This window comes from Magnolia sinica, chromosome 2, assembly GCF_029962835.1.
Source record: "Magnolia sinica isolate HGM2019 chromosome 2, MsV1, whole genome shotgun sequence".
Taxonomy (NCBI): domain Eukaryota; kingdom Viridiplantae; phylum Streptophyta; class Magnoliopsida; order Magnoliales; family Magnoliaceae; genus Magnolia; species Magnolia sinica.
In genome coordinates, this window is record NC_080574.1 from 15,258,832 (window position 1) to 15,270,424 (window position 11,593).

The 11,593-nt window shown below is 41.1% G+C and overlaps 1 protein-coding gene across 1 annotated transcript; it reads left to right on the forward strand.

Moving 5' to 3' along the window:
• The first annotated feature begins 1,449 nt into the window (after nucleotides 1-1,449).
• LOC131236359 (protein CYPRO4-like) lies at nucleotides 1,450-9,953 on the forward strand. Its single transcript, XM_058233488.1, has 2 exons — nucleotides 1,450-3,295; nucleotides 9,541-9,953. Exons 1-2 carry the CDS (start codon nucleotides 1,652-1,654, stop codon nucleotides 9,820-9,822), a joined length of 1,926 nt encoding a protein of 641 aa, XP_058089471.1. The 5' UTR covers nucleotides 1,450-1,651; the 3' UTR covers nucleotides 9,823-9,953.
• Nucleotides 9,954-11,593: the final 1,640 nt, after the last annotated feature.

The window sequence follows — 11,593 nt, forward strand, 5'->3', positions numbered from 1 at the left end:
TTTAAATGTAATACTTCTATTAAATGAGTTACGCATAATTATAAGTTTTGATTTGATCATTGAATTATTCAGATTAAGTAATTCGATGATTCCCACCATCATTATGATCATTATAAATAAGTTTGGAGTGGAATGCTTAATCATGATTCATATACATGATTATTCAGGTAGATATTGAAATTTGTAGTATGGAGACTTCAAATAAAAAAGTGTGATAGATAACCTTTTCCAAATATTTATTTATTTTTTAACTATTGGTATTAGTACTTTTACCTATATGGATAGAAAACTGTAATCTCATTTATAAAATTTCAAAAGAATATAAGCTATAAAAAATCAACCACATCTCTCAATTGTAAGCACTTAAAAATTCAATTTATGATTTTCAATAGTGATACATACACTATCCATTTATTCTCCACCAGTTGAGTTTATAATAAGAAGCAGAGTAGAACCCCTAAGCTAGCCTGGCCCATTCCCAACCCCATGCACGGGGTCGACGTCAAGCACGAGCTTTTCCAGTATTTTCTCTCCACATCCTTGAATAAAAGGACAAAACCTCGCACATGTGGGTCAAGCTCACTTTCAGGTCAGGTTGCTGCTGCTTCGTTTGGATTTGAACATTCCCTCTTCACAGAGAAGACCTATCGGGTCCCTCGCGCTGGCGCTAGGTACCACAAAGGTTACTTTGATTACATGGCATGACCCACCTGAGTCTTAGGATACTGTGATCTTTGAGAAATTCTTTCGCCTGATGAGGCACATCATGTGAATGAATGAGATTAAATGGCATATGGACACCGCGGTGGTCCTACACAAAACTAATGGTGGCCACTTCATCCCAATTTTTTCCCGTGGTGTGGTCTACTTTAATTTTAGATGATCATGATTTTCAGCTTCAATAGTTAAAAGAAGTTAGTATACCTGATGGACGGGGTAGATCTCATGAAAAGTAGACTTAGCTCTCGGTTTGCAAAAGAAACACCGGCAGGCACTTCGCGCGAGTTACCCAAGCGCGGTTGTATCAAGTTAGTTGATTAGTTCGTTTTGTCTCTGCCGCGACGCAGCGCCGATGGTGTGTCGCCACCTGCTGGACCCCACATGATGAGATGGTCAGGTAATTTGAATTTTCCATTTTCTCGTTTCTACCGAAAATAAGTTGTTATCAAATAACCTTTTACTTCAGGGAGGATCCTATCCTTTTATTTTTTTTAAAGTTGAAGATACTGTTGAAAATATCCTTTTCGTTGTTTTAAATCATCTGAAGATAATGTTAGTTACAATCATCATTTAAATTTAATTTTCATCAGGTGACGCGTCTAGAATAGAATACATACCATGAACGGTCACGATTGTCAGATCACTGAGATTGTGGGCCCATTGACGGCGACACACAGGGGATCGTGAGACGCGAGAGAGACGACACGAACTATTGCTTGCTTCGATCCGAAGGAAAGTGAAACCCTAGAAACCAACGATCCGATTAACCCACGCGTACCGGCGATACGCGGTACCACATCGAAATTTAAAATCTGTAGTCCCCCAAATAACCATTTCCCAAACTCGATTTTTCGTGAAAAGCACAAGACAAAAACACAAACACAACATCTCCATTTTCTCTTTTCAGTTTCCGGCAGCGAAAGCAGCAGCTATGGGGGGTTCTCAAAGCCGCGAAGGCCTTCAACTCTCCGATTCCGAAGAAGAAGGAGAAGAAGAGCAAGAAAGGGAAAACCCAACTGACGAAGAAGACTACAACGGCGACGAATCCAAAAGAGGGAAAAACCAGCAACACCAGCAATCTCTGGACGAGGTCGACGCCCGCCTCAAATCCCTCAAGCTCAAATACTCTTCGTCTTCCTCCTCCCAAAACGCTAACCTAAAAAATAACTCCTCCATCAAGCTCTACCTCCATGTCGGCGGCAACACGCCCAACGCCAAGTGGATCGTCTCCGACAAGCTTACCTCCTACGCCTTTGTAAAATCCGATGGCGACGATCTTTCCGGCTCGGACTCCGATTCGGAAGCCAACCCCAAAACCTCTATCTGGGTCCTTAAGATTGGATCCAAAGTCCGTGCCCCTGTCCAAACGTCCATGCAACTCAAGATGTTCCCCGACCAGCGCCGCGTCGACTTTGTGGCCCATGGCGTCTGGGCCGTCAAATTCTTCTCCGACGATGACTATCGCAGGTTTGTTGCCAATTACCAGAATTGCCTCTTCGAGAATCTTTATAATGTGGAAGCGACGGTTGAGAACAAGGTGAAGATTTATGGGAAGGATTTCATGGGGTGGGCCAACCCGGAATCAGCTGATGATTCGATCTGGGAAGATGCTGAGGATGGCTTCGTGAAGAGCCCGGGCCCTGTGACGCCTGCAAGAGAGAGGCAGGACTTGTTGGAGGAGTTTGAGGAGGCGGTTAATACCGGAGGGATTCAGAGTCTGGCGTTGGGTGCATTGGATAACAGCTTCCTTGTTGGTGATTCGGGTATTCAGGTTGTCAAGAATTTCAGTCATGGGATTCATGGGAAAGGTGCCTACGTGAAGTTCAATGGTGGGAGCAGGGGAGGGAGTTCTGCTCTTGGGCATTTGACCCCGAAGAAAGCGCTTTTGATGAGGGGTGAGACGAACATGCTTCTGATGAGCCCGGTGAATGTGGGAAAGCCCCATTCAACGGGGCTCCACCAGCTTGATATTGAGACGGGCAAGGTAGTCACTGAGTGGAAATTCGAAAAGGATGGGGCTGACGTCTCCATGCGGGACATCACAAACGATACCAAAGGTTCACAATTGGATCCTTCGGAGTCGACATTCTTGGGTTTGGATGATAACAGGCTGTGCCAGTGGGACATGCGTGACCGGAAAGGTATGGTTCAGAAGCTGGCTGGTGCAGACACACCGGTTCTGCATTGGACGCAAGGGCATCAGTTCTCTAGAGGGACAAATTTCCAGTGCTTTGCAACAACGGGTGACGGGTCAATCGTTGTTGGGTCAATTGATGGGAAGATACGGCTGTATTCGAAGACTTCAATGAGGCAGGCAAAGACGGCATTTCCAGGGCTTGGTTCACCGATTACCCATGTCGATGTCACTTATGATGGGAAATGGATATTGGGCACAACGGATACATACCTGATCCTCATATGCACTCTATTCACGGATAAAGATGGCAAGACTAAGACTGGGTTTAGCGGTCGGATGGGGAATAGGATTGCAGCTCCAAGGCTGTTGAAGCTCACTCCTTTGGATTCGCATCTGGCCGGGGTAAACAATAAGTTCCATGGAGGACAGTTCTCATGGGTAAGTATAAATTCTTTTCTTTCGTAGGCATAATTTCTCTTTTGCTGATTCCATTATTTTCGAGTGGGTTAAAATTTCATCATCTGTCAAGTTTCATATGATACCAAGATCCTAGGTTAGCATCTTGTTCTTTATTTGCCTTCTTAATGTATTAAATTTAGGCATGTCTTCTTATACACACTGAGGCTGCATGCAAGAGAACAACAAAAGTCATTGATGTTTCCTTGGATCATAATAAGGAAATGGCTGTCATCTTTCAAAAAATTGAAAAAAGAAAAGAAAAAAAAGAGAGAAGGAAATGGCCATTGAGTTGCTTATGATCCTTTCAAGTTCAGGTTTAACGTAACACGGTGCAATTTTGAACCTCAACCCCACAATATGAATGCTTAGGAAGGAAATATACTCTGGTTATTTTGGACTTTATAAGGTTGATTATTGCAATGATGCGGCATCCAAACACATCCATAGTGTGAAAAGAGAGGATAAAAAAAGAAAGAAGGAAGTGTTTCCTTGATTTGTTTTAGGGTTCATGGCCATCCACAACAAGCTGACCCCAATTAGTTGGGATAACCATAGTTGCAGGATCCTTCAAACTAGGTGCCGCTCCTGCTTCAAATCCCTACTTCGGACTCTCACTCCTGCTTCCTACCTATTTATACTTGAGGCACTTCCCTGCTCCTGCACCTGACCTTGTGACACTTCACTTCTTGCTTTGTGCAACTATAGGCTTAGATGATCTTGATTATGAGTCATATCACGAGAAGAAAGAGCCATGTGATTATTTCTTCACCATTGGAAGCTCAAGTTTGTGGAGATAGAACTTACCATGTTAAAACGGATTCATCCAGGCTGAACTTCTGAGGGAGTTCCTTTATAATTCCTTAATTTAGGTTTGATTTTGTTGGAGTGTTGAAAAGTTCATTGGTATTGTGCAAGAGGCTAGTGATAGCAAGTATTGGGTTGACTGAGATCGAGTGAATAGTTTTTAGCTATTGCTGATTGAGAAATATTTATGACTGTCTGCATGTCCTTTGTGGAATTAGGTGAGACCATTTTTATTTTTTATTTGTTTGTGCATTTTATCCTTGGTTTAGAAATTAAGATGAACTTACTAATTGGAGATGAAAATTTTATCCTGTGTAAAGCTTGATCTATGGGTAACTATAACAGGGACATTATTTTCTAAATAATTGCAGTGTGACACCCATTTCTGGCACATGTCAGTTCAACATGTCCAGTAGGTAGAAGCCTTAGTTTGTGTTTTGTTTTGGTGCCTTGGCAGCTTATAAACTTTATACGAAGTTCTAAAATGTCTGTAGTTATTAGGTGCATTTTCTTTCAATGCCTTTTTCATTTATGAACCAAAACTCATATAATAAATTTTTATTATCATAAAGCAATTTTATTGAAAGAAAATCATATGACAAGACTTCCAATATCATTATATATCTGTATATTTGTGTCTGTGTCTGGTTTTCTGGGGTTCCTGTTTGACACCTCATGTTCATGTCCGATATGGATAAGTGTGTAGATTGGACATGGAAATGCATCATGTAGATTGAAAGGTTATGGAGTATTTTCAGACTTACCATATATCCTGTTGTGCTTCCAAAGTCAATGTGTGGTTGTTCTGAGACTACTGTTTTTTGTCAAGAACAATTTTTGCAGAGCAAATGGAGCTATTTTATTTTAACTCGTTTCGGCATAATTGAGTTACTGAATTTCATTTTTCGAGAAAATGGAATGCAGGACAACAGATGGATGTTGCTGACATTTATTTGGGTTAATCTATTGATTTTTGCCTTTATCTTGATAATTTGGGATTTAGAGGATCCATCCTTTCAGCCTTTCCTTGCCATATCATATATATGTACTCATACTTAGGTAAGATAGGTCACTCAACTATTTGGCAGCTGGTTCCAAGCCCAGGTAGAGGAGGGTTTATATCAGGTGGGCAATTGGTTGTTCAAGCAATCATGATAGTCAAGCCCAAGCAGCTAGAACAAGGCTATCATGATGAATACTGATGACGATGATGACCTAGAGTAACATAGGTATTAGTTGTGTGGCTATCTACTAGGTCCTCAAAAGAGTGAAGAGCATGGGATAAGAAGGGGTGGCAAGCTGGGTAGTGTCTACCTTCCTCTCTGCTACTTTAAAGAAGTAAAAAAAAAGATGCCTTGGAGGTGTCATATCTCATTTAAAGTGGAAAATGTTGACTTCGGTGGACCACTGTAATTCCTCATAAGTTAAGAAATATCCAAGAATTGTTAGTTTCTTTAAGGGTGTGATAAGATCTTGAGCTGTCTTTTGTAGTCTAGGTGGGTACCGAGAAGAGTCTGAGGATGCATCTCATATTGATAAAATTCTGGTGTTATGCTTGGTTCTATAACTACTATTTATGAAATGTAGAAGGAGAATGTGCGAGCTACGTGACAATTGACATTTTTCTTTTCTTTTCGTTTTTTGGGTAAGGGTTGGAAATAGTAGAAAATAAATGTGTTTTTTTTTTTTTTTTTTCAAGTTATTTATAAAGTTGATGACATTTTATTGATGGGAGCTAGATGCTTGATTTACGAGCTATACTTTAAAAAGTTAATGAGATTACAACCCCTCTAGGAACGACCACTCATCCTGGTCAAAATCCTTTAAACAAGAAACCCAATTCAATAAGCCCATTTTAGTCCTATATATGTCCGTCTCCAATCCATTTTTGTTTTGGAAGCATCTCTGATCCCCCTCCCCCCATGGAGACCATAAAATTGGCATCATGACTAACTTCTGCGCCACTGCCTCCTTTTTCTTTAAACCTCCCCCAGACCACACTAGCAAAACTCTTACCAAGGAATGCCAAAGAAGGCTATAAATTTGTCCCACACCTTTCAGGCGAAGGGACAATGGATAAATAAATGGTTCACTGATTTTGCTGCCCTCATATGCATTATTCAACAATTAGTAGTTGCCATCGATCTCTTCCACAGATTGTCAATAGTGAGGAACTGAGGATCTTCTTTATTCCCACCAACCTGGTGAATGGTGCCACTTTAGGGGGAACTTCGCAGGACCATACAACGGACAACACACCACTTCACTCGGAACTGGTTACCCACCCCATAAAAGGAGTGAACTGAGAATTGGCATGATGTTTCCCAAGACCACAACAAGGAATCCTTTTTACCTGGATGTACCTTTAGACAATGTAGCCATTCCAAGAGACGAACAAACTCCATTGCTTCTTCATCCATTTAAGTTCCTTCTGTAGGGAGGAGACCACACCACCACATCAACACTGTACAAATAGCGTTGGTCTACGCCTCTACGGTCACATCCAAATCTGGAGCAACTCTGGCTGGGTATGGGAGGTACGCGGATTTCCTGCGAATGGCATTTGCAGGAAGTTCCTGCACTGATATGCTAGTGGGATCCACCGTGATGTTTGTGAGAAATCCACACTGTCCATCCGTTTTGAGAGCTCATTTTAGGACATGCGACCAAAAATGAGGTGTATCCAAAACTCAAGTGGGCCACATGAGAGGAAAAACCAGGTAAAGAATTTCCTACTGTTGAAACCTTCCTGGAATCTACCTTGATGTTTATATGCCATCCAAACCGTTTATAAAGTGATTCCCACTGGGATGAAGTGAAAACAGCAAAAACTTAGCCTGATATGAAACTTTGTGGCCATACGAATGTTTCAAACAGCGGTCACTGAATCCCCACTGTTTCCTCTCGTGCGGCCTGCTTGAGTTTTGGATACACCTCATTTTTGGTAGTATGTCCTAAAATGAGCTCTCGAAGTGGATGGACAGTGTGGATTTCTCACAAACATCACGTGGGCCCCACCTAGCATCTCAGCACAGGAACTTCCTGTGAAAGGCTTTCGCAGGAAATCTGCGTCCGGTATGGGAGTGCCTCTAATTGCGGGCATTCCCCAATCCAGATGTCCTTCAAGTACCGAATTCTTTTCCCATCACCCAGAGAAATGAATCTCGTCCATAAAACTTGTTCCGCAATGATGATATACCTTTCCACACTCTGGAAGCCCTATAAAGTGTTGATTCTTTCGCCCTATGGTTGCTTATTGTTGACATGTTGTTAAGTAGGTTTGAACTTTGGATTCACTGTTGGGAGGGGGGATGGACTGAGATTCTGGAAGGACTGATGGTTAGAAGGAGTTTTTAACAGATTCATTTCAATCCCTCTTTCTCCTCTCTGCAAGAAAAGACACAAAATTGAATGAATATTATGAGATGGTGGGGTATTCAAGTATATGGAATGTCACCTTATCAAGAGGACATGTAGACACAAACTGTGAATACCAGAAAGTCAGGAAGTGGACATGGGACGGCAAAATTCTTTGCCAAGTCGTTCTTCAAAATCTTGTTTGATGACAGTTGGGAAAACCTTTCTGGTTGCATCTATGTGGAAAGTCCCTATACTGCCTAGAATTCAATTTTTTGCATGTGTAGCTACTTCAAATAAAACTCTCATGATTTATAATCTTAAAAAGAGGCAAAATGTGTCTATTCTATGTTAAAAAAGATGAATGGACAGTTGCTCATATTTTTCTTCATTGTAGCCTATCTAGATAATGCTATCTACAGCCATTTGGAATCAGTTTCTTCATCCTTTCTTAGTGTGTGCCTAATTGCTCATTGAAATAGGCATTGGGTGGGTGACATGGGGACCATTTTAATAGGTAGCAGAAAAAGGGTGTGGAAAACTGGAAATTGATGTTGTCTGCCATTATGTGGGGTCTTTGGAAGGAGAGGAACAATAGAATCTCTGATGACAAGTCTGCCTCGAAAGAGGGGATAAAAAGAAAAATGACTTCTGTTTACAATTGGGCTTCTGTTATCCCTTATTCTCAGGGGACATCCCCTTCAGATTTCATGGCACGCATCCCGGCTTCTTGGACTCTTTCATGGACTTCTTAGAGGCAAACAGAAAAAGAGTTGATGTTCCCACAGAACTACTCGTATTTGTAACTTGATAGTAAGGCACAAAAGAGCTTCTGAAATATCATATGGGGGAACAGAGTAAAAAGCCATTAACATCAAGACCAGAATAGAATTTTATGCCGCCTCCATGCTAAAGACCTTCGCAAAAGCAGTCGCTACGGCAGAGCTCTTGAACCCAACAAAAAAGACAATGCTCAACTCTCCATCAACACTGAACTGCAGAAAATGAGATGACGGCAGGTATATATAGATATTCTAGATGCTACTACGAAATAATCATAACCTTTCAACTACGGGCGTCTTGGTAGTGCTTTTGTTGTTACCAGAGATACTGGAGCATTTCATATTGTCATATGGCGTTCCTTATTGATCCTAAGAGATTTTACAACCATTTACTGTCTGTACCGTCAGTGTCAGAATCATGGTTCCCCCCCTCCTTTCTTGTCAAGATTTCACACACACACACACACACACACACACACACTTTGTTACATTGTCGTAGTTGTGCTATTGGATTGTCAAATTATTTAACTTTCCTTTTAAAAATAAAAAATAAAATTTCTTTTCTTTTATTCCCAACAATTTCATTTTTCAACATCACCATTTTCTGAATATTGTCAATAAGAATGAATATTTTGGATTGAAAGTATATTAGATAAAAACACTGGGTTCCTTCTCTACTTGCTGGGAGATACTCCCGTCCATGCAAGACTGACTGCCAAATATCCAGATAGTTTCTTGTTTCTATGTGGATACAATCGCCATCAATACATGTTTGCTGCTTGTTTCTATTATGTTTGATGCGTCTGCTGTATCATCCCAACTGCATGCAACATGCTGCAAAGTTAATAATCTCTGATACTACTCTTCAACGCTATTTCTATAGTAATCCATTTGCTGAATCTAGTAACATTAGAGGATGCATGATATTTTCTATTTGGAAGGGACGCAGCTAGAAGTAGTAAGAAAAGAACTGAGTGAGGACCTATGTTTTAACCAAGGATATGGTCCATGATAGAGTGGAATGGCAAAACAGGATTCGTGTAGTTGACCCCAATTGGTTGGGTTAAGGCTTCGATGATGATGATGACAGTGCCTGACATATTTCATGGTTTGGATCCTTGCATGTGTCTCGTTCGTGTTTTATTTATATGTTATTACTGATTGGTGGGATCTCATTGTCACAGCATTGCTTTCGGAAAATATCACTATTCAATTGATCTTCACTTCTTGACTGCGAGTCTTATTCTGACAATCTTGCTTCCATACAAAATACTGCTCCAGGTTACTGAAAACGGAAAGCAGGAACGCCATCTTGTAGCAACTGTTGGCAAGTTCAGCATCATTTGGAATTTCCAGCAAGTGAAGAACAGCGGCCACGAGTGTTACCGGAATCAAGACGGCCTAAAGAGCTGCTACTGCTACAAGATTGTACTCAAGGATGAATCGATTGTTGACAGCCGCTTCATGCATGAGAAGTTCGCAGTCAGTGATTCTCCGGAGGCTCCGCTCGTGGTTGCGACGCCGATGAAAGTCAGCTCTTTCAGTATATCGGGTAGGCGGTGACATCATGCTTCCCTCAACTTATCCTGATTCCTGATGATACATATTTAGGATAGCTAAGTGATCCATTTGGATAGTATTGTAGATTGTCCTTCATATTTTCCAAGTCCTGTTTATGGTATTTGTGACCTTAAGTCTTCTTATTTGTTTTTTTTGTTTTTTTGGCCTGTGACCTTTGTATTTGTGATCAAAATGAATGTCAAATTTACAATATGATGTTGTGTCACTTGATTCAATTGGTAAGGTCTGTTCGTGTAAAGCAAATTGAAAATCCTCTTCCTGCAGGCATGCTGTTTTGCCTGACGGTTGCATTTCGTTTCAGTTTGGAGCGCCTTGGGTAACAGAGAATCCGAATCAAAGAGGTTTTCCTATCATATTACACAAATAGTCGCTAGTAGCATTGTTCTTATCAGGGAAACTATCCATGTTGCCTGATGCAAGCGTCCATGTTGAGAATCTGTCACAGTGTTAACTGGCACATCCCACTGTAATGTAGTGATCTGCTTGCTTCGAAATCACTCATTTAATATCCTATGGATATGGAAGAATGATACATCCTGCCCTAGCTCTTCGGGTGTCTATGCAAGAACTGTTCGATTCGATGTCTCCACTGCTAGCTTGTTCGACTCAGAAACCAAAGAGAGGAAACCAACGGTAAAAAATAAAATAAAATAAAAGGCTAGAAATCTTCCAAGGGATGGGATAAAATGAAAGAGGTCTTAAAAGATGCTTGGGCCCAAAGATCTTGCAGTAAAATATACTGCAGAATCTTTCAGCCCAAGCACCAATAATCACGCAACTCAAAGCGAACAGTGTTGCGATGGATTAATGGACCCGACCAACGCCTGACAAGAAATCTGGATCTTCAATTAACTAAAGAGCTCGTCTGGTGGGACCCTTTAGGGCCCTGATTTGGACCAACCTAAGATGACCTAGGGGTTGCTTGGTACCCGGGGATTTGGGGGGGTTTTGAATCCCCCAGTTGTTTGGTAGCATAAAGTAACTGGGGGTTTCAAATCCCCTCTTGGAGGGGGTTTGAAATCTACGGTGAGAGTTTGGATTACACCTAAAATCATTTTAATAGTTGCATGTGTAACACGTGTCACTATACTATCATTCTATTGGGCACATGGCCCACTAATGATGATCAGCACCATCCAAACATTGTCCAGCACTGTCCAAACATTGTCCATGTTAATCAACGATTAAAAATCATTGGTTAGTTACTCAAACATGATCTTGTGCTAGTGGCCCATCCGAGACTTCAAATTTCATCATTTTCGGGCAAAGCATATATTTCAGTGGGCTTATCACAACCATTGTGTCAAAAATTTCATATCTCACTAATTAGAGATATTAAAGTAGATTTAGTAATTAAATTCAAACCCTCATATATATACCATGCATAGCTACTTTTGGATTAAAGTTGATTCACAATCCAGAGTGCCAAACATGTAGGAGGATTTCAAATCCAAGGGGTTTCAAATCCTGAAGGTTCCGAATCCAGGGGGTTCGAAATCCACGCTCCCAAACAGGCCCCTAAAACATGCCTATCCGTGAGCCTGATGTGGGTCCAGCTAACACAGATCATGAGATCAAGTGCCCATGTGGTATGAGTGGGTGTGTTAAAAAATAAAAAACCCCACACAATTCAGCATATGCTTTTAGTGTGGTAGTTGACCCAAAGTACAAGCTTAATGCACATGATGCTACTAATTTACATATAGCATGTTAGTGCAAGATGTGATTAGTTTATCAGGACGGCCCTTATAGT